This window comes from Peromyscus californicus, unplaced genomic scaffold (assembly GCF_007827085.1).
Source record: "Peromyscus californicus insignis strain IS unplaced genomic scaffold, ASM782708v3 Scaffold_19__1_contigs__length_69161282, whole genome shotgun sequence".
NCBI lineage: Eukaryota > Metazoa > Chordata > Mammalia > Rodentia > Cricetidae > Peromyscus > Peromyscus californicus.
The window spans coordinates 7,051,322-7,075,001 of NW_026294491.1; the positions used below are offsets into that span (position 1 = coordinate 7,051,322).

At 45.2% G+C, this 23,680-nt stretch overlaps 1 protein-coding gene across 2 annotated transcripts in view; it reads right to left on the reverse strand.

Moving 5' to 3' along the window:
- Btbd9 (BTB domain containing 9) overlaps positions 1-23,680 on the reverse strand; it is a 369,270-nt gene that overhangs the window by 67,417 nt on the left and 278,173 nt on the right. For both annotated transcript variants that reach the window (XM_052744486.1, XM_052744488.1), the window contains exon 9: positions 3,814-3,921. In XM_052744486.1, the coding sequence (XP_052600446.1) occupies positions 3,814-3,921 (108 nt within the window). The remainder of the gene's footprint in view (positions 1-3,813; positions 3,922-23,680) is intronic.

Sequence of the window (23,680 nt, forward strand, 5' to 3'; positions counted from 1 at the left end):
ATTTTTAAATGCTGCACTATATAGAACTAAAAAGAAAACACCCCAGAAGAGAGAAAGCAGTTACTAAAGCTGGTAAATGAATAAGGAATAAGATGCTGTTGGTAGTATAGAAGTCAGCAGGAGACAAAAACAAAAATCTACCAGCAAGTCAAAGGCACTCCCCCTGAGGAGTGGACAGAAGGTGCAAAGGTCAAGGTTGGCTTTCCGATTACAAGCCCCTGTATTGTTTAATGTTCTACATGCTGTTTGCATTTGTTAGAAAAGATTAGGGTTCTACAATTTAGAGGAGAGCAGAGGAAGAGAATGTAAGGTCTAAAGGTTAGAACAAGAGGCGCACAAACATTTTTAAAAAACTGTCAATACCAAAGCGTGATTATCCACAACAGGAAGAATCCTTCACCTTGAAAGCAAGCCAGAGCAGGGCCAAGCATCCAGGGCTAAGGCTTCTGTGTATCTGACCACCCCTACCCATGCTACCTCCCAGTTAGAACAGGTACAGCTCTAGAAGCTAAAGGAAGCTTCTCTTGACATTTGCTCTGCAGCACGTTAGTGAAGAGAGCTGTTTGCACATCTTCTGAAGGACTACATTAAGGTGGGGTAGAGTAAACTGAGATTACATCTATGAAGGTAAAATCATAACTACTGGTTCCACTGATTCTAATGGAGTCCACAGAATCTTGTCTTCCTTTTTCTTCTCTCTTGTTCTGATGAATCATCCACAGCTTATTAATATGTAAAACGCTACTGGAGAACCTGAGTGCTGCAATCCAAGTGGAAATCTTGTCAATTATTTAAGTCGATCAATTAAGGGAAACAAACCAATAAGATGCTGATGGCCATGCAAAGGCACTGAGCGAACCTGTACACAGAGGATTTTCTCACTCACAAAACCCCAGTGAGTTTACTACAGCCCATTAGGACAGGCATCTGTGCAGAAGGAGTACACTCTTGTTGAAGGCCTGTGGAGCTCCCTGGATGGATGCTTGTAAAGAAAAGTGCACATGACAGAGGGGTTGTCAGCAGCGCCAAAGATGGTGAGCTGTGGGGAAGCACTCTGGCCTGGGAGCTGTGCTCAACAGCTGCTCTGGAGAGAGCAATGGGCAGCTGGCTCATGGGGCCTAGAGGCGTGCCACTGTTTGTAAAGGGTTCCGGGTTCCAGCAGTGTGGGAGAAAGATAACCCCCCTTTTCCTGTTTCTCCACCCAGGTAGTTTGGTGTTCTTCAGTAATACCTGGGGACTATAAAGCTCGGGCTAAGTGGCAAAGAGTCCTGGATTAAAATTTGACCTCTGCTCCTTGGAAAAGATGCTTCTGCTCTCCAAACTTAATTTTCTCTTTTATAAAATGAGGGCAATGTCCCATTAAGCACCCTGTACTCAGACAATGAGATACAATATATGAAAGTACTAGAATACTAGTTAGCAAATGACAGTTTGTTTTCCTACACTGTGGCCAAGGTGCTCGCAACATTCATGCTCCCCTAAGAAGTGGCGGTCTAGGCACACTCGAGTAGACTGTTTTTGTCCTCAGTGGTACACGAGTAGAAGGAATGCATACTGTGCAAGCCCGGGCTTCTTAGAAACAGCTATAACCTCTCTTTCTGCTTCCATGACCTGTAGCTGCTAGACACAGAAGATGCCGATGAGCCCCCAAACAACGATGAACCCACAAGAAGGGGCCACTTGACAAGCCACCCTGTTACAGGAAGCTGGTTAAACATTGACGCTTATCTGTTATAGCCCCAAACGTGAATGTCACCATAAAACACGATGTGTAGTACTAATAGCAGTGCTGGTGGTGTTGAACACTGAGTCAGACACACTGTCATCAATGCCATTAGGAAACCATGGACCAGGGACATAGTTCAGTGAGAGCAAATGCCTAGAGGCATCCTGGCAACCAAACAACCAATCAACAAAGAGACAGACATCAGAAAAGAAATTATAGCCAAATAAGCGTACAAAGAGATGCTCAGCAGCATCAGCCATGGGAAATGCAAACCAAAGCCTCAAGGGTGCCCACTTCATTGCCCCGGGACTAACTGTGGCTCACAGATGACAAGGCCAGCAAGACTGAGAAACTAGTCCCTCACAGGCTGCTGAAGGCCATGGAAGTGGCTCAGTGGTTCTTCGAACAGGTAAATACAGTTACTCTAATAGTAGTTCTGATGGTGTTGAACACTGAATCAGACACACTGTCATCAATGCCATTAAGAAATATTACGCAGCAACTTTACTCCTAGGTACCCTGAAGAACACTTAAACAGTATGTTCACACACACTCTCCTGTGCAGGAGTATGCAAAGCAGCCTTATTCATTAAAGCTAAAGAAGAAAACACAATTCAAACATCTGTCAGGATGAACAACTAAAGAAAATAAGGTCACACACTAGAAGATTATTCACCCAGACAAAAGGGAAATCTTCATCTCTGATACATCTTATCTCCAGGATGAACTGGAGAACTGCCGAGGAGAACTGAGGACAAAGGTTATACAGCATATGATTCCATTTACATTGGCTTACCACATTTTGCAAATCCAGAGACAGAAAGTAAATTACTAGATGCTGGAGCAGCTGGAGGGAAATAGGTTTATTTCCTATTATTGGGGGAGGGGGTAATAAAACTGTTTTGGGTCATCAGATAGTGATGGTTGCACAATTCTGTGAATGTACTAAAAACCGCCCAGTTACACACTTGGAAGGTGAACTTGGAGTACATGAAGGTATTGTAGTTTGGATGTAAAATGCCCTCAAAGGCCATGTGTAAAGGCTTGTTTGGTCACTAGTCTGTGGAGGTACTGGGAGTTGGTGGCAGGACCTAGAGAAAGAAAGTGAGGTACCCAGAGGCATGACTTGGCAGGTGATACTGGGGTTCCAGTGCCTCCTTCCTCCAGCTCCCCAGAGGCCACTTGCAAAGCTCATGACCATGGGCAGGAACCTCTGGAACATGACCCCAAAGCAGCTGTTCTTCTATAGAAGTTGTTTCTCAGTGCTGTGTCATGGGGATGGAAATCGGACTAACATGGGATTGTAATTTGATTTTTTTATTTTTTATTTTATTATTATTATTTTTTTGGTTTTTTGAGACAGGATTTCTCTTTGTAGTTTTGGTGCCTGTCCTGGATCTTACTCTGTAGACCGGGCTGGCCTCGAACTCACAGAGATCTGTCTGCCTCTGCCTCCCGAGTGCACCACCACCGCCCAGCTTGTAATTTGATCTTTAAAGATGAAGTCTCAGCTTTGCTGTGTTTTACCTCCCAGACAAAACTCTCCCCCAATAGGCACCAAGCCTCTTCATGTGTCACGGTTAAAGACTGGCCGGAACAACCCACAGAATCCTTCTTTCAAGGTGTTCCCACAGCCAGGTAAGCTCAAATAGAGACCCAATGCTGAAGGCCTGTGAAGAGCCTAAGGCTCATGGCTTTCCTTAGTTTAGGTAGGTACTGGCTGAGGTTTGGTATGAGGAATGGCGCGAGGTGAGCAGGAAGACAGAGCCCCAGAGTAACCACTGAAGCCAAATTCTCGGAGGAAGTAAACAGTCCTAAGAGGGTCGTGTGGGGCTTGGAGGTCGGAGGCAGGACTGCACAGGAGTCTCTTACTTTCCCTGTTTGGACATGTCAGCTATTTTCAAGTTCAGTTCACAGGTAAAGCTTATTTGGGCATGGCAAGTAAACTCTCATTTAAACTCTTAATAGTCAAAACTGAAACAAAGTATCTTGGGAAAGCACTTCACCACCCTTGTGGTTGCATCAATCTCCTTAGGGGCCTCTGAGCTCACAGAGGGCTGCCCTTGCAGTGAGAGGATGCTACTTACTTGCAGGAGACTTTCGTTCTGTCAGCCACCATGGTCCACTGCTGCTGATTGGTGGAAACCTCAACGTAGTAACTGTAGCTTCGATCGTCACAGTCCCAGAGTAGTAACCTGAGCAAAGAGAAAACACTACATTGTCTTTGCATCCTAACTGCCATGGCGGCCTTGTGTCATCCCTCCCCTGCCCCCTGTGCCCCACCCTGCACCCAGGCTGTAGGGGAGCGAACCCCAATGAAAATACCAAGAGAAGGGCCCCGTCGGGCTGTGGCCCGCTCTTTGGGAGTCCGCTTCACTGACCACCCAACTCCAGGGAACCTCTGTCCCCTTAGCAGCAAAGTTCAGACTGGCTGAGGAGGAGGAGGAGGACGTCCCTGGGTCATCTTCTCAGGTTCTCCAGCTTTCCTCTGTTGCATCTGACTAAGCTAGCTGCTTGGGGAATCAGTGCTTTCTCACTGGTGCTAACAAGCACTTATCATGTTCTGTTTCCTCTCATTTTTACCATGTTTCCACATGACTCTGGTAAGATTACCTGATGTGGAAAAACAGCTATCCATAAACTTCTAGAAGTGACTACTCCTAGCACCCCAAAGTCTGTGTCCTTCAGTAACATTACGTCATATATATTTTATATACACAAAGTCTATGTGGTCATATATATTTACATACCTCTGACATATGTGAATACAAATCTATAAATGTAGATAGAAAGACACATGTATAAAGATGTGTGTCTGTATGTGCATGCGCATTCTCCACAGACAAGGTCTTGTGCTGTAGGCTGGGCCAATGAGCCCATAATCCTGCTTCAGCTTCTTGAGTGCTGTGATTACAGGGCTGTTAACAGTCCACCTGGCCTCCTACACAATTCAAATTATCCTCAAGTTACTTATAATACCCAATACAAAGCAAATGAGATGTAAATAGTTTTTTTTTCTGTATTTTTAAAGGAATTGACAAGAAAAAAATCTGTGCCCTTTTATGCAAACAAAAAAAATTTAAAGCAATGTTCAACTATGTGGACCCCAAGTGAGGGCCAACTACACCAGAAAACATACTCATTATCTGGGAACTTACTATCTCGGTTCTGCTCTGAGCCCTCTTTCTGTTCAGCTGAGAACTTCAATGGACTATGAGTCTACTTATGTGAACTTCAAAGCAGAATTCACTTACCTACCAGTTTCAGAAGAGCTGTTACTTCTAAGGAAGGTATTGATTGGAAAATGGGATGAGGGCAACTTCTAGAAGGCTAGAGATGTGCTAGTTTGATCTCAGTGGTAGTTACATGGCTGCAGGAGCATGTAAATATTCATCATGCTATGCACAAAAGATACGTGAACCACACACTCTACATGCGTGGTTCTTCAATTAAAAACAGGATCTGAGCCGTTCAATATGGGATCTGTATTTGGCTTCTGATTTCCACTGTTAGCTGGCTTTGCCTAAACAAAGTATATGCAATGTCACACTTAACAGGAAGTGATATGCATGTGCTTCCAGTCAGCTACAACAGTGAGCACCCTGAAGGCAGTGCCCATATCTAAGTCGTTTTTCCATACCCAGAGCCTGGAACAGCACCTCACTTGGAGCCAGTGCTCAGGGGCTGTCAGCTGAGCAAACACAGCAGTGACAATGATGATCATGATGGCCAACATTTCTTTAATGCTTATGTGGATTAGGTCCTATGTCAAGTGCTCTGCACAGTCTGGTCTATTAAATCCACCTGAATATCCTCTCAGCAAGCATGATTACAATCCTCACATTATATGGATGGTAGAAGTGAGTCTTGCGACCGTAAATACCTTATCTAAGCTTATTGTTAGTACGTGAGTGATGCAGGATTCCAACCTGGTATCCCGATCAAAAACTAGTTCTGTAATCACCTGCCAAGTACTCCTGTTATTCCCACTTTATGTATCTGGATCACATTTCTACTCTAACCCATTATTCCCTAACTGCCATTTCTAGTGTCTTCTTTAATCTTGCCATTACAGTCAAGGAAAATCCTTGCACAAGTTTTGTGTCATGCATGAGGCTACTATGGAGAATTACTGCTGCTGTGATTGTTTCTGGATATTTAACCTAGGGTTAGGCAAGTGTTCTACCACTAAGCTATGTTCATAGCCCTCTTACATTGCCTTTTAAGGTGGTGTCTAAGTTGCCAAGGCTGGCCTTGAACTCTCACTCGGTAGTCCTAGGCAGGCCTTGAATTTTTATTTTATTTTATTTTTATTCCATGTACATTGGTGTTTTTACCTGCATGTATGTCTGTGTGTGAGTGTTGGATCCTCTGGAACTGGAGTTACAGACAGTTGTGAGCTGCCATGTGAGTGCTGGGAATTGAACCTGGGTCCCCTGGAAGGGCAGCCAGTGCTCTTAACCACTGAGCCATCTCCCCAGCCCGGCCTTGAATTCTTTGAAGCCCTGTCTTTCAGGCCTCTGAGCAGCTGGGATGACAGGCCCGTGCCCAAGGCCCAGTTCCTGTCCCTTCAGTTCTTTGCTTCAGTCTCACCTCTGCTTGCAATCAAGGAACAGTCATGTGCTCTTACAGGGAAGGGGAGATCTCAATCAACCCCTCCTCACCTCACAGCTTTGAGTATGGTAAATGTCCTCAGAAACTCCTGGAGGATGGTGGTACTAGAAGAACCTGTAAACTGATTGGTGGTGGCACACGCCTTTGATCCCAGCACTTGGGAGGCAGAAGCAGGTGAATCTCAAGTCCAAGGTCAGCCTGGTCTACAGATGTAGTTCCAGGACAGCCAGGAATACCCAGAGAAATCCTGAGGGGAGGGGGGAGCACCTGTAAGGCCATGCCTCACGCCATCTATATCAAAGGCACTGACTTCATAACATTTCATTCTACAGATGTCCCACAATTTAATCAGTTTCGTAGTACTCAATATTTAGGTAGTTAGTAGTATTTCACGGTTAGGAAAATTCTTTTTTTTTTTTTTTTTTTTTTTTTTTTTGGTTTTTCGAGACAGGGTTTCTCTGTGTAGCTTTGCGCCTTTCCTGGATCTCGCGCTGTAGACCAGGCTGGCCTTGAACTCACAGAGATCCGCCTGGCTCTGCCTCCCGAGTGCTGGGAAAATTCTTTAGTAAACATTTTTAGCTAAATCCACTACTTCCCTTGAAAGTTTGTACAAAAAAAAAGTCTCACTTTGAGGCTGTGGTATGTATTATAAAATAGCTATAGACCTCTCTTTTCCCACACCCCAGACAAAAATTTCTAAGAGGTTGTACTGCCAGCAGCTGCTAGCCAGTGCCTAGTTCTATATATCTTACTGATAATCCTACTTAGAAACACTGCTGCTGTTATAGATGAAACACATTTCATTAATTTGCAGGGGTTTTTTTAAACTTATCATTGAACTTGAACATTTTGTATATTTTCTATATTTATCCTATTGTTAATGACTTACAAAATGTCCTCTACATCTAAAGGATATTAATTCACTGCCTATCATAGTTGGCATGCTAAAGATATTAATTTTTATTAGCCTAGTCCATCGATCTTTACCTCAATAATTTCTCCTAGCCTAAATTTTTTCTTTCCTGAATAGCAGCCAAGAGCACATAGTGGTTGAGACATCTCCTTTCTATTCTTCTATTAAGAGTCTCTGGGGAATGCAGGGTCACGGTGACTCTTGAGTGGAAAGGGACACTGATGGATGGCAGGTTATCAAGTGTAGGGCTCTGTCTTCTACATGTGGAGTTTTAGAGGGATTCAAATTCATGTACCAGGATGCCTATTTGCTTGGAACTTAGGCTTCATCAGGAATAAAATCCTTTTGTTGATTCAACTGAAAAAACAAGTACAGTTTAAAACCCTGGAAGAAAAGCTGGCTCAGTCTCCTTGCTTTCTATGGGTCGGATTCCGCTCTCGTTAGGCACAGTGTAAAGCCCACCTCCTTCCCCCGCCGGCTTCTTTGTCTGCCTGCAAAGTCTGTTCTTGGTATTTGCACTGACAGCATAGAGACACTTCTGGCTTGTAATCTGGCTGGAATGTTTGCAGAGTGTGATCACCCAGCACAGGCACTCCTTGTGACCTTAAAAGAGATGAGCTCCTTAAACACACCCCCCTCCTTCCTCCACCCCATTATCAGAAGCCATTTTCAAAGAGGCTGACTTTATCCCAACAGAGATTCACCAGTACAGATCAGGCCTGTGAATGGTGGCCACAAACCTCCCCATCTAATGAGCACCCCACTGAAATGCCTAATGACATCACATGCTGTCTCCTCCATCTCCCCTTACTCTTACAGTGGAGAAGTGCTGGTTTTAAAAAAAATTGATTAGCAGATGTGATTCTGCTTACATCTCCCATAAATGCTCTGGCTGGTTGCATATCATTGATTACCCGGGGCTCAGTTTACAGCAACTAATTGCTCTCCTTGCTGGTGTTTTGATACAAAATTCGATAGTGAATATGATTTCAAAACTCTTGTCTTTGTGGCCTGAGTCAGAAGTGACTGGAGGCAAACCCAGTGGACTGAGTTTTCCTTTCTTAAAATAATTGCTCTCTCATCAGTCTGTGAAGGAAGTTTCCGAATCGTAGCATTCTAATTGGAAAGCCTGCATTATGCATGCGATGACAAACTTGTGCTGAATGGCATTTTTTTTCATCCTTTCTTAAGGGATTAATTCCATGCCAGACTGTGAACAATGGCTGAAACCTAACAGAAGAGATCAACAGTTTCTCCACTGAATTGGTGTCTTTAGACCAGGAGCAAGGGCCTGTTTGCTTCGACCTAATTGCCCATCGTTTGTGGCAGCCTTGCTGGAAGACATGGGGACACGACACACTGCTGCTGTTGCTAGAAGCTTCCTCATTTGGGGGAAACAACCAACCAAAGTAAGATCAACTACCCGGCTATTAGCAACACAGTAACTTATAGAACTCATTTATAAATTTTCTGTCAAAGACATTCATAACCTCAAAAAATGTATATATAATATCCTTAAAGAGTTCCTAAGTTCTTCAGAAATAGTTACCTTTCATTTAACAATTAAAAACTTATTTACCAAGCACTAAGCACCATTAGGTAAATCTTTGAACCCACTTATCTTCACGTTCACCCTTTGTGGACTTCAGTGTCTGCCTTTGATAGTATTCCGAGGCGCTTGTGGTTCTAACAGTTTTTAATCCTCTGCATATGCACTGGAGGGTTTGGTATGACTGTACATGGCATTCTCTTTGAGAACTGCTTGTAGCCCCATTTCAAAGTAGGTGTGGGAGTTCTTGGGCTGTTTGTCCTGCAGACCTAGCTGCATCCTAGGAAGCAGATCCATGCTGGGCTAATCACATTTCATTTCTCAAAACTGGAGGATGTAGTGAACGTCTAGCTTAATTGGCCCTGCTCACTTAAATGAGATAATGAGGAGGCAGACATTCCAGGGTGGCCCTCTTTCATCACAGGCACCGGGAAGGATGGAGCCATGGGTGTGAGAAATGCCACCATGAAGCCACCTTCATGGCTTAGTGCATCTTTACTTGGTTTCTGTCACTTGCAACCAAAGGGGCATGAGCTAAGTTACCAGGAGATCACGCTGGGAGCAAAGGTGTGTGACAGTGAGTAGATGCTGAGTGACGAAAGGCTGCCTTGGTGGCAGCAGGACTCTAGAGACAACAGGAACGCTCCCTTTGAATGAAGGTCTTCCTGCTGCAGGACAGGCAGGCTCTGTAGAGGGAGAGAGTGGCAGGACTGAGGTGTGACAAGGTGAAGGGTGGGTTAGGCTCAGTGAGGGGCCTCTGGAGGGACTGGACTGTGCACTGGCTAGTCACCAAGCACTTCAAAACCACCCAGCAGGGGTGCTGGGGAGCTTGACTAAGTGACTACATGACTACAGGGCTTTCACCTCATTGAAGAATCTGCTTCTCACTGTCCAATGCAAAGCAGAAAGACAAAATGTGAGGGACCTTTTTAATCCCTGTGGTCCACAAGGGGCAGACGGCCTGCAGCAGCTGCCTGAGGGGTTAACAGGGCTCCAGGACAACAAATCCACCAGTGAGAAACTGGGATTTCCCCAAGACAAAAGGGATCCTTCTGGGGGGCTGCCACAGCACTGGGTGGTGTACTTCTCAGTGGGGGGCAAGGCCCAGCTGCTGGAGATCTGCAAGGCCAAAATGAGAGTCTCAGCAGGAAACTAGAGCCAAGTTAGAACACTTCAGCCAAAGAGCCGGAAGGGACCAAATGGCTGCCCTGAAGATCCCAGACATGAGCCTAGTGAAGGAGCTATGACCACAGGGGCCATGCCTCCAAGTGGGCTACAGCCTTCAAACAGAGGGACACCAGCCTTCTAACTACGGGCTTGTCACCAGAGGAAAGCGTTCTTGGCAAGTACGTTAGCAGAACACACCAGAGCCTCGATCTCCTGTAGGATACTGCTTAATCTCTCAAAACTAGGATGCTGTGTCTGTCAGCTTTCTGTCACTGTGACAAAATACTTGAGATACTAAACTTTAAAATGGGTAAGGTTTATTTTGGCACATAGGCTTTGTTGTTTTGTTTTATTTTAAGATAGGGTCTCACTTGGAACCATGTAAATCAGGCTGGCCTCTGACTCACAGAGATCTGCCTGCTTCTGCATCTCAAGTGTTAGGATTAACCACACCTGGCTATAGCAGTTTTTGCTGTTTCAGTGCCTGGCTGTCAGCACATTACTTCTGGGTCTGTGGTGAGACAGTGTGCAGTGAAGAAAAATGCTTGTAGCCAGGCAGCCAACAGGGAGAGCTGGAAAGGGCCAAGGCTCCAGCATTCTCTCTAAAGGCATTCTGTAGATGACCTGCAGACCTCCCTTCCACGAGGCCTCACTTCTAAAAGGTTCCTCCATCTCTGGAAAGCACCATGGCTGGACACCAAGCCTTCCCATCCAGACTGCAGCAGACAGGAGATGAGCTCTCCAGGGAAGTCAGAAACAGTGGCCCTGCTCAGGGCTAAGTCTTGCTCAGGCTCTTGGTGTCTGGTGTCTGTAGTTGGTGTTTAAGCACTGATGCCCCAAGATGAAATAAAGGGAGGTGGCAAAATCAACACTTGGGCTGCCTGTGGGTGCCATCTCATTAGGACAGACGGCAATGAAAGCGGGGCTGCATCTCTAGTTCCGACTTACACCTGATACACCACAATCCAGGGAACTGTAAGTGGGGAGCCTGCCTATGGGGTGCAACTTGGAACAACTAGACAAGGAGAGGCTTTCCCAGCTCTGAGACAAGACAGAACTAGCCATCTTTAGCAGCTGCTGGGACCTGGTTCTTTTCCTTGGGGACAGTGAGCTTTAAATTCAAGGTCTTGCTGAGAACCTAAGAGCTGACGCTGTATGGTACCAAGGGCTCAAGTGTGGGATGAGAAGTGACTAAGCATTGCTTCAGTTCATATATGCACAGACCACACCCACTGTCTGTGCACACATTATCACACTTAGGAAAAAATATCAATTTATAATCCCCGCACTTCCTACTTCTCAATGCAAAGCTCTTTGTCTAAGTCATTGGTTAATTTTCTGGCATGCACTAAACACTACCCCAGTTACCTTTAGATTATTCAGTCACTTGGCAAACCTTTATTTTTTGACAAGTGAGTTTTGGCCTGGTCTTATGATCTGGATTTCATACTACATAGTCTTTCATTTTATGCTTTCCATGTGAATATGAGAAAACTATGTCTAGGCCAATGCCCTCAGGAGAAAAGCTCTTTCTTGTATTTTGAAGGTGACTCTTTTGCAATACAGCCCCTTCCTTAAGCAAGCAGGTGGCACCAAATGGTCACCGGCTGGCCTTGTGGTATCTGACAAAGCGAAGCCTCATGCTGCGGCAGACCTTTTGGGCATGGACATGTTAAGCAGGCAGGCAGCTTTTACAGATCTTTCCCGGTGTTTAAATTTGGCATTATCAGGTTCCCTCTCTGCAGCAAGGCCATCTGCCCTGATGCTGGCAGCTTCCTCATCATGGTGTGGATACACAGTGAGATGAGCTCCCAGGAGGAGGCTGAGCACAGGGCGTGGCTTCCTAGACATTTAGCCAGCTCACTTACAGCTTCATTTGTTGGGAAGAGCATTGGGTGCCACTGTAGCATTAACAGGCCAGAGTCAGTATGTGTAAGAGCTAAAGGCAATATGATTTGTGTGATCTTTTCCCCTCAAATTCTATGAAATTATAGGGAGAGTAAGACAGACAGACCTGACAAAGAGCTTGGGACTCACTTTATAACCTAAGTGTTAGGGATTTGACTTCCTCAGTCTTTGATACATGTGACTCCTCCAGGGTAAAACAGGCCCACCATGGGCATCCATCCAACAGGTGGGGTGTGGAGGGGGATGAGAATAAACTCAATTGGCTCTACATTTCTTACAAAACAACACCCAAAGGATGCGCCCTAAGCAGGGGCCACCTGTCCCCGGCATACTACCTTCTCAACTGGCTTACACTTTAGGGATGTATAGAGCAGGATTACTGAGGATGGGGGAAAGAGCATGGATTCCAGACAAACTGCACTTTTCACAGGACCTCACTGCTTCTCCCTGCCTCCCTCCCTCCTCACTTCCTTCTTCCTTGGCAATGCTGGGGTCTGAACCCAGGGCCTCATGCATGCTAGGCAAGTGCTTTACCAGCTGAGCTGCAGCCCAGCCCACTCACTGCTATTTCATCTCTTACTTTATACGTCTTCTCCTCTGACTACATGCTAATGTGTGCTCACATGCATACAACCTACACAAAGAACTAAGAAACAGAGTCAAAGAGAAATTGAATAAGCTCCACAGCTCCTTTCTACTCCCTTGGGTCAAGGGTTCACAGGAATTTGTGTCTGGGGGAAAACTCAAATTTAGCTATAGGCACAGTTTTGTACTCTCTCAACCTGGCGAGAGAGGAGGGGAATAGAAGGGCAAAACAAGGTAGGAAGGCTTGACTCAATATTACAGGCAAGAGAACATTCCAGCAGAGATGAAGCATAAGGCAAAACCCTTCCCATTCACTCATGTCCTTTCTCTATTTTTGCCCTTAGCAAACCTCTTTTCTGGTCTCTCTCAACACAGCCAGTACCATTTTCCCACACCTCTTTCTCTTTCTTACCAGCCTGACCTCTTCACCTGAGTCAGATCTAGGTCCCCACCTCTGCCCCAGCTCTGAGTCATCCAGTGTTCCCTACAGACATAATCGACAAAGTCCTGGGCACTTGCTGAGTGACTTGAAAACAGTTCAGGCCTGGATCTCTCTCTACCACCTGTGCTGGCTGGCCCTTCCTGCCCGACCTCCTGTAGCCAGTCCCAATTCTCCTATCCTATATAATCAAAGTCGGCTAGCCGCCTGGCTGTCATATCTACTTGTCTTAACCCCCCCCCCCCTCCGCCACATCCATTTTCTGAACTTCTTTTGTGAAGTCCACATGAAAGCCACCCTCTGAAACACAAGACCAAAGCAGCAAGTTGCAAGCGCTGTACAATGTAAGGCTTAGAGGACAGGTAGTTTATTCTGTTCCAAGACTGAGCTGTGATAAATCATGACTCCCCATGTGGTACATGACTTACCATTAAAATAAAGACATTAATGAGAACAATAATAGCAATATCTTCTCCACAGCACACAAAGGTGAAAATCCGAAATAACTATAAGTTCTTATAAACAAAAGATAATTAATCAACTTAATATGTTGCTGTGAGATTAATCTTTTGAAGAATGGCAAGAAGCCAGAAAATAAGCAACATTTTATGTGATTTCTTTTTTGTAATAGCTAGAGGAAAAATGGCTAATTAAGTTTTTCAATAGGATTCTTTTGATCACTGGCCACTTGGTACAGTTTTCTTGATCCAGACCTTCAAAGCTAGGATCACAACTTTTAATTCAAACATTTTCAGATGAGCATTCACAACTTTAACTTTCCTAACTACTCAACAGCCATAATTAAAGCCAACTGGTGTGGGTAACAGGAGCAAAGGCTAAGTGAACAGTTAGCTGCCATTCCCCTCTAGAAGCGCCGACACTGATCTGTGCAGAGCTGGAGCCCAGGCAAAGGCTGGCAGGGAAGGAAGGGGTCTGCTCCTGCTCACTGCTGCGGAAGATGAGGAGAGCAGGTTCCAACTCCTGCCCCCTCACTCCTCCCACATTTGCTTGGAGGAGGGATCCTAAGTCAAGAAGAAAACACTCCCTCTTTGCAATGTATTCTGCCTGAGCTGCCTTTTGAGAAGTAACCCTTCCAGGTGTCGGCATGAATATTCACCAGCGTGTGCTGGGCATAGGGGCCAGTCTCCATGCCATGTACACTAATCCTTCAAAATGTATTCCAGGCAAGCCACTAGGGTAAAGTCACATATAAAAAGCATGGTTTTCAGTGATGGATATTGGAAGTCTGAAAGAAGGAAATCACAGTGAAGGAGGCAGATGAATAAATCACTCTGGAGGCTCTGTGGCAGCAAGACCACCCCACCCCACCCCCATGCCACACTGACTGGCGCTGCAGGAGGTGTCACTAGAATACTGAACTCTGGGAATTAAATGCTGTCTCCTTTCATTCAGCTGCCTCACCCTTCCTTATTAAGACCAGCAAACATTTATCTTCCTCCCTCTGCCCCACCATCCTCTTGCTACAGCCCTTTACCTTTCCTATTTGGGCTAACAGGACCCACAGGGACTTGCTGAGAGCACACGCCCTGCTACCAGGTTCATGCCCTGCACTCGGCACTTGCAGAAGAAAGGACGTGGTGCTAAGAATGATCTGGGTCCAGAGGTGAAATCTCACCTTTTCTTGGGATCCTCCAGCGCTGAGCCCCCAAGGGCCACTATGACATTCATAAGGGGCAGAGGAGGCTGTGGCTAAAGTACCTTGAGTGAGTCACACACAAGACGACTTCAAAGAGCTACGCTGGGGACATCTTGAGCCAACTTCCTAAAGCCAGGGGCAGCTCTGATGGTCTGGGGACATTCAGGAGATGTGAGCTGTCACCCAAGGGAAGAAGCAGGAGTGGGCCACAAAGGGCTCTACCACACTGCTCAATGTGACGACATGGTGTGTGGCCTTACCAGATGGGAAGCAAGAGCCCCAACTTTCTCTATCTTTCTCCACAGCCACAGCCTCATTTCACCTGTTAAGTGGATGGAGAGTGTGAGGAGGGAGAAGGAGGTAGACGGATTTTCATTTAGAATGATTTGTGGTTGTATTTCTCTAATCTTTTTTTTTCCCCCTTTCCCCTTCAATACAAAACAATTGATGAAAGCCAGGCATGGTGGTGCACACCTTTGATCTCAGCACTTGGGAGGCAGAGGCAACAAGATCCCTGAGTTCGAGGCCAGCCAGAGTTGAGTTCCAGGACAGTCAGGGCTATGCAGAGACACCCTGTCTCAAACAAAACAAAACAAACAAAAAACCAATAAATGATACATCCTTCAGTATTTTTCTAAAATATCCACAAGATAGATAATTAGTTGGGGGGGGAGAAAAACAGTATTTTAAAAAGTACTCTTGAGGGGCTGGAGAGATGACTCAGCAGTTAAGAGCACTGGCTGCTCTTCAGAGGACCTGGTTCAATTCCCAGCACCCACATGGCAGCTCACAACTGTCTGTAACTCCAATTCCAGGGTCTGACACTCTCACACAAACATATATACATGTAGGCAAAACACCAATGCATATAAAATAAAAATAAATGATTAAAAAACAAAACCCAAAACAAGTATTCTTGAGAAGTGGAACCACTCTCACAAACATTGTCTTCCAAGATCCTCAGCATCTAGAAGAGAATACACCAGAGCTCAGGGCCGGAGGTGGTCCACCCGGCATGCACACACGAGAACTCAAGCTTCCTAGGCCACTGCTTACACTGGCTCCTCTCCATGCAGCAGACAAAGGCTTGTTCCTCACAAGACACCGCAGAAGAGAAGAACCACTGGGTCACGGCATGTGTTTTGTTCCCAAACAAGACACTGATTTCCGTATTACTTTTAATAGTAGGTTTACAAGTATTCTTATTTTCACATACTGAAACTGTAGAAGGCATATGAATCCCCTGACTCTTTGCTTTTCCCATGTATGCCAGGGATGTCAATGAGGAAAGTGTCTGGCTAGGTTACGCAAGGGCTATCTACACTTGTCTCGTAGAGAGAGTCTGCTGGAGCACAGCAGTGCCCCTAAGGGGGGAAGTACGACATATGTACTGCTTGTCTCTTTACAGGAAACCTGGCCATGCCCCAGAACTGAGGCCAGTCTTAGTGAACAGTGCAGAGGCGAAGTATAAAGGCTTGGTTTAAAATAAGGTTGAGCCTAACCTAAAAATGTCTAAAATCTCTTTCACTGAATGTTTCAAAATATGTTTTTTAACGTGGCAAATTCCACATGGAGTTAAGAGTCTGCTTTAGTCACAATTCCATCTTTGTTACTGTGACAAGCACACTGACAATTCTTGGCTTGCCTTTCACACCAAATTTCTAGTATTTTTCCCAACAGCTACACAGTTAGAAAGGCAGGGAGGAAGAGAGAGAGGGAAGGAGGGAGGAAGGGAGGGAAGGAGGGAGAGAGGGGAAGGACAAGAAGGATGGAAGGAGGGAGGGAGGGAGAGGGAGGAAAAGAGGGGGAGGGAGAGAGGGAGGGGAGGAGGGATGGAGAGAGAGAGAGAGGGAGGTATTTAATTAAAAGGAACCATTCCCAAGTCCTCCTTATGCTCCAAACTGATTCTAAATGCCTAAGATGAACATTCTCAGGGTGAAGACACACAAAAAGGATGGTCAGTGGCCACCACCCTCCAAATCCCTGTGAGATGGAAGGGGTAGGGCAGATAAACAAGCTACAGAGAAACCCCGAGTCCATAAATAACATGCCAAAAGAGTCGTGCAGCAATGATCAGAGCAGTGAATGCGACAGCAGCTTCAGAGGAAGATGACCCCAAAGACCAAACCCCACCAGCTAAGCAGAGAGCGTGGAGTGCAATTGTATACATCTGTTCCTTGCCGTCTCTCTAGTGCTGCCTCCTAGGATTGTAAAATGTAATCTGCAAGCTAGCTGGCCAGAGTAGTTCAGGTCCAAAGAACAGTAAGACCTGAGTACTTGGTGTTTTAACTGAACTCCTCAATTTGGCATCTGTAATGAAGCCAATTTTAAATGGGGATGGGTCTTGAACATGTTCTTCCTGAATAGGACCAACGCATCTCCACAAATTCTCTACCTGCTTCTGAGTCTAACATGGACAGCTAAAAGGTTACTACAGTAACTTAATCATGACAAAGCTGCTCTCCTATCTTCCTAGGAAGGTTATTACCAGCAAGATATTATTCACCTGGTTACCACTAATTATCTATAGATAATGCCTTATCTATTTCTTAACAAGGTTACAGTGAATTTCCCAATAAACAGTATTTTATTGCATTTGTCTTATTTTTTTATTTTTATTTTTTTAGCCTCACAGAAATGAACACAGAAGTCAGAAAAAGACTAGAGGTAGTGTGACAGTCAGTGTCCATACCTTCTTAGAAAGTAAAGTCTCTTATTTACTGTTTTATTCCAGGGTAAGTGGACATGACATATTTTTCAGACAAAGTGTTGCTATGTAACCCTGACTAGTTTGGAATTCACTATGTAGCTCAGGCTTCAACCTTGCAGCAATCTTCCTGCCTCTGCTTCCTTAGTGTAATCCTGTAAACCAGGATTACAGGTGTGCACTACCATGCCCAGGTGGACATGGTTTTTTAAACTCTGAAAGTCGTATTTCTTTACTACTTTTTTTCTGTGTGGTTCTGGGTTTGAACCTGGAGCCTTGTGTATGATGAACAAGCACTCTACCACTGAGCAACATCTCTAGCCCTTGTTCTCCTTTAATTGGAAGTCAGCTAGAATCTTGCCTGCCTCCCAAACTTTATTATGTGCATGATTTATCACTATGCTGGCAAAACACAGGGACCAGTTACAGAAAACCTGATTAAATATTTGTAACAGAAACATAGTTTTTCTTAAGAAGTAAATTTCATGAATAAGAAATCAAACATACATAATCAGCAATGCCTCTCATTCTGGATGAGAACTGTACAGTAAGCAGACCGCTTTTTTAATTTACAGAACATTTTTGAAGCTGAGACTAATATAAAGCACTATTATTATAGTACTGTTTTAGTCACACCCAGAAGCTGTGGCCTCAAAGGACAGCTTTTAAAAAGAAATGTAGCTGGGCATGGTGTCCTCTGCCTATAACCCGGCACTTTGGAGGCAAAGGCAAGAAGATGGAGAGTTTGAGGCCAGCCTAGGCTATAGTGAGAAGGGAATAAATAAAAACAAATGGCAGGTTGGGAGTACAGCTCAGGGGCAGAGTGTTGGCTTTGCATGTTCAAGGTCCTGGGCTTAATCCTCAGCACCCAAAGTAGAGCCTCTCACTGTTCTCTGTGTGTTAGACGGGTGCAGTCTCAATAGGCTGTTTTTACACATGAACCAACAGAGCACATGGAATATGGGGGCTTGTAAAAATCTCAAAGCACGAGGAACCTGGCACAAGGTAGGCTCTGTGGCTGTGCTGTGCCTAGGTGAGCCAGCTCATCACTCGGCCCTCAATTTTCTAGCCAGCACTGCTAGGGTTAACCTGATGACCTTGTGCCACCTAATAATCATAACCACACATGGGCTCCATCCCAGGGCAGGGATATACGGGCTCTGAGCAAGGCTAAGACTCTTCCTTATGAGAAGAGGCAGGCTTGGCGGGGAGGCTCGGATTGTTTTCTCTCTTTGCCCTTTTCCTTACTCCTGTCTAAACACAGACTCGTAATTAAAGCTCAAACAGTTGTCTTGTTTCTTTGAGGCAAAAACACAAGTGGAAAAGAAAAAAAAAATGTATTGTTCATTAAATTGTAGGATCTCACCCCTATAGATTAAAAAAAAAGATATCAATAGAATCAAAACAAAATAAAAATAAATTGAAAAAGAATTTAGATCTTTCTCTGTTAACTGCAACCAAACAAAACTCAAATATAAGCTCCTTTGGAGTAAATGAGTATTAGCAATGAATGCAAATGCTAAATCTTAGTTGTGACAGATAACTGAGTTTCAGTAACTTACAGCCTTAGGGAACAAAAGCAGCAGGCTGACCCCAAGGAAAGGTGCTGTCTCTTCTCTTTTGCTCTTTAGAGCTAAAGAGGCTGTGTGAGGCCCTGCAACAAACTGGAGTCTTCAGAGTAAGTATCAGCACCAGCCGCCTCATCCTGCTATGGTGTCAAGGACAAGGAGCCCAAGCAGCACCTTGGTGTCTTCCTCCGCCAAATGACGTGAGCACAGCTCGCACCCACAACTACTGAGGGGAGAAGAGGAAGAAGGCTCAGCAGTTAAGAGCATCGGCTGTTCTTCCAGAGGACCTGGGTTCAATTCCCAGCACCCACATGGTGTCTCCCAGCAGCTATGAGACACCAAGTTTCAGGGGACCCAACACCCTCTTCTGGACTCTGTGGGCACCAGGCACATACACAGTACACAGACATGCACACAAGCGAAATACTCACACACACTAAATAAAATAAAAAGAATTACTGGTCGGCACAGTAAGCAAGAGAAGTATTATCCAGTCCTCAACAGTAAACCGAGGAGACTGAAGCCATCCTGAGTGGTGCTGGGTTACAGAAAAAGAATCACGACACAAGACCGGCAATGTCATCATGGAGGGACGTGCTTTCAGGAGGGAGAAAGACAATCCTTCCCACTGGGACTCAAGGGCAGCAAAGAGAGAAGATCCTGGGAGAAGTAAGGGCATGGTGTGCACTTATCTAGTAACTGAGCCCTCCTGTATTGAACCTGAGCCATCTCTGAAAGAGGGAGCACAGCAAAAAAAGGGACTCCTCAGCAGGAGCGAAGCCCACGTGTCCTGGCGGGCAGATGAAGAGGGTCCTGGGGGCACCAGGCAGCCTTCCTAGTCATTGCTATTCACCGGAAGGATGCGGAAGGCAGGCAGACAGTGGGGCCAGGCAAGAGAACAGGTGCAGGACTCAGGACGTTCTTGGTCTCCATGGCTCATTTCTTACCTATTCTGAGAATGCTTCTGGCAAGGGCCACTGTGGCTATGTTTTTACAGAGGGTTAACTTCAAACACACAAACAAAACAGTGAGGGAGTGGAGGCTTCTGAGTACACGCCTCGACACTGAGAGTTACTAAGAGACAACAAAACATACAAAGATGGAAAAGTTGAGCTCCCAGAGGGGAGAAAAGTTTCTATTTAAAGGCACCTGGGAAATGTGAAGACTTCCAAAGGTAGACTAACTGCTTTGGACTGCTTTAAGGACTGGGCCTGCATGACGTTCAGAATAGCTTTTTCACTAAACACTCAAAAGATCCACTGAAGCAATCCAGACTGCTAAGTCTGTACAAGTTTCCATCCATTTTCTGAAAGTTCTTCCATCAGCCCTCCCAACAGCAGCCACGTTTCTATGACACTGTGTGGCCTACTTTGGGGTAGTCGAGGCCATCAGCCAGAGCAGGGCACAGTGGGGTTCCCAGACCCAGAGCCAATGCACTGTACTCATTCCGTCTTCTAAAGCAAATGAATGACTGTGAACTGGGTGCTTTACAGCAATTTTAACCAACAATCTGGATAATTAACAAAGCATTTGTTTGTGCATGAAATATTAGGTCAGATGGGTTTAAATCTTGTGTAAAAATGTCTTCCTTGTGGGCTAGTCTTTGACAACTGAAAGACTTTTCACATTATCTAGCTGTGTATGTGATGACTAGCTGTCAAGTTCCCCAGAGAATCAAGGGAGATAAATGGCTGACATGTGAGGTAAGTCACACACACACACACACACACACACACACAAAAAAAAAAAAAAAAAAAAAAAAAAAAAAAAAAACTTTTGGGGGGCATTTAGCCTTTCTTGCATTTCCAAAGAACATCTGAATCTATCACCCCTCTTGTATTTTTCGCATGCAACTTAGTTGCCATAGTAATTCAGTCTCATCTTGAAATTCTCTACCGTGGAAAATAGCTAGGGTCTATTTACCGTGCCCCCACACTCTCTCTGCTGCCAGGCTCCAGGATTCCTGGCCTTTGCATGTTCACACAGTTCAGACGCCAGCATCTGTTGGCAACCACAGACACAATTCTTTACTTTGTGATTTTTCTGGAAACCAGTGTACTGAGGTCTGTGGGTGAGGAGGAGACGTCAGCATGATGCAGATGGGCTCAGGGAGAAACAGCACTTAGTAAATAAATCACAGACCAGCAAGACAAGGAAGAATCTTCAGTTCAGGCCCGTGACAGACGGTGCTCAGCATGACTGATAGGAAGCAAATTTGGTAAAATATCTTTCCAATTTCAACTAGAATTATAGGCAATCTTAATCCAAAGCAGAGGAGTCATATATTTAGATGCTTGCTGTATTCTTTAGACTATAAAAAGGAAATTTCTAGCTCTCTGGGTTGCAAAGAAGCTGTCTTAATGTGAATGGATGTGCTGCTACCACAGTGGCACGCAGGCAGGCTGAGATTGAAGCAGAGCGGCTGAGGCGGCAGGCGTCCTTCCCTGTGCTGATGATGCCGGCGCCTGCCTCCCCAGCCCTTCGCAGTTATCCGCAGGCCCAGATCTTTAGCAGTTTGCTCACATACGCTTAGATCAGCCACACTGAGCAAATATGATGTCCAATTTAGTTGATAGATAGAACTCCCTTTAGCTGCACTAACACAGCGTTGTCAGTACGGTCAATGAGTGTTTACTATGAACTCACTGCACACAGCACCACACCAGGCGCTTGGAATGTGCTACAGAGACCAAGTCCATCACAATATTAAAAAATCGCTATCTTCAATTTGAGATTTTCTGTGATCCTCCAGGAAATGATGGGCTCACACAAATAGAAAAGATTTGAATAATTATAAACTATTATTTGAACCATGAACTTCAATTCCTCTCCTCGCCCTTATTGAATAAACCTTAATAGAGCTATTAAGTAGGAGACAAAATGGAATGGTCTCCAATTCCTCTTTCTTTCTGTGCCTGTCCCTCAGGACAGGAGTGGACGAGTAACACTCTGGCAAGGTGGTAAGCAGCCGAAAGAAGGAAAAATTGCAGTCAAAGGGGGGTCCTTAGAACTCACAACCTGAATAGGTAGCCTACAGCTGACAGAGCTGTTCAGTAATGAAAGGGCAGCTGACCCAGTGTGGCCCTAACTGTTCCCAGAAAAAGCAAAACAGGTTCAAAGGAAAGGCCGGCGGCACGTGTAAGTCCGTTCTGCCTACACTTCCTTCTGCTTCTGCTACTCCCTTTACCCATGTGGAGTAACTCGAGGACACGAACTCCTTTGTGCCTCGGCCATTCTTTGCCCAGATTATCTTATCTAGGAGGCACACAGGTGGGTAGTTTCTCCCTATTGAAAAATAGGAGAGAGCTCATTACCTCAGACTAAAGAGATTATGAATACCCATCAAGAATATCCTTTGGACTAGACCCACTCAGTAACCTTACTGCGTTTGTATACATGTGTATATTCCAACTGAGGACTCACGAGTGTTCTTGCATTATTAATGACTTGATCTGCATTTATTTAGCTCCATCTATTGACATTGGACCTTCCTTGGGTAGCCTATTTACTTACAATTAGGTCTGTTATTTAAAGCATTATGGGTATTTTACTGACACTATTGCATGTATCAATTACAAAACCTCTCTTTCCAAGCTAATGTAAAAATTGTTAATTTAATTGATTATCTTACAGTTAGGGTTTAGGTAAGGTCTGTCATCTATCAGCTGGGAAGGGCTGGCGGTGTTCAGTGAGCTCATTACATAACACGCTTCGTTTCCCCTCCCAGACGTAAGGGCACTTAACCGGATCTCTCCATCAGCAAGCAGAAAGAGAATCAGTCCTAAACTAAGGTGACAGGGGGGCTATAAACTAAGACACAACAGATCTGGTTAGTTATTATGACTCTAGCCTGGTCTTTTTATGTGGTCAGGCCTCTGAAGATTTCCTGTTATTTAAATTTTAATGTTTTTAAAATGCCATGGAAATGGTATAATTACTACTCAATTACCTACTTTTAAGGCACATTCCTGGAAATCCCTCTTTCTTCTTAAAAGTGAGTAAAGTCTGTGGTGCCTGTAAACCTAGCAACAAGGACCAGCTGCTTTGTTTCCAGTTCCACCACCTTGGAGGCGTGTCCTGCCTAAGGCAAATGCTGGAAGCTGGCTCTTCCAGAACTGGAGCACCCAGGCAGGGCAAGAAGGCACCTCAAGGGCCTTGTGGTCAGGCCCCCATCTCTTCCTCTTCTCCCATGGCATTCATAAAGCATGTGACGGGAGTGCCGGGGGAGTTGGTCTGGGGAGTTGGTGCTAAATATGGAGACAGTAACAAACCCCCAAATCTGACAGGCCTTGCTTCTTGTTCTCCCTCCACCAGGCCTTGGCAGCTCGTCTGTGGAACTTACCCTGGATCTCCAGGGGTGCTTGCTTTGACTGTCCTTCAGCTCTGCTTACAGGTCCCCTTCTCAGACCACCCAGTCTGAGACTGAACTGTCTCCTCCTTTTGTCTCCTCCTCTTCCCCCTGACTTCCTCGTAGTTCTTGCAAGAATTGAGATGCTATAAACATGCTTGCTTCTTTCTTACATCTCTGCCCTGAATGTCAGCTCCAAGAGCATGTCAGTGCTCAGCTTCTTTACTCAATGCTGTACCCTAAGCATCTACCACAGTATTTGACACACAGAAAAGAGCCAAGTGTCTGCGGAATGAATGAAAGAAAATGATGGGATAGGGAGATGATCGGAGAGCATGTTTCCAGCCACCCTTCCTAGGAAACCACAGGGCACTTACTTATCCAGACACACTAGCAGGACTGGGCTCTGCTGACCGTGGAGGCCAGGAAAGCTAGCTCTGCTTGCCTGCCTAACCACACGGCAAGCTCTCAAAGAAGGAAAGGTCTTATCCATAGCACA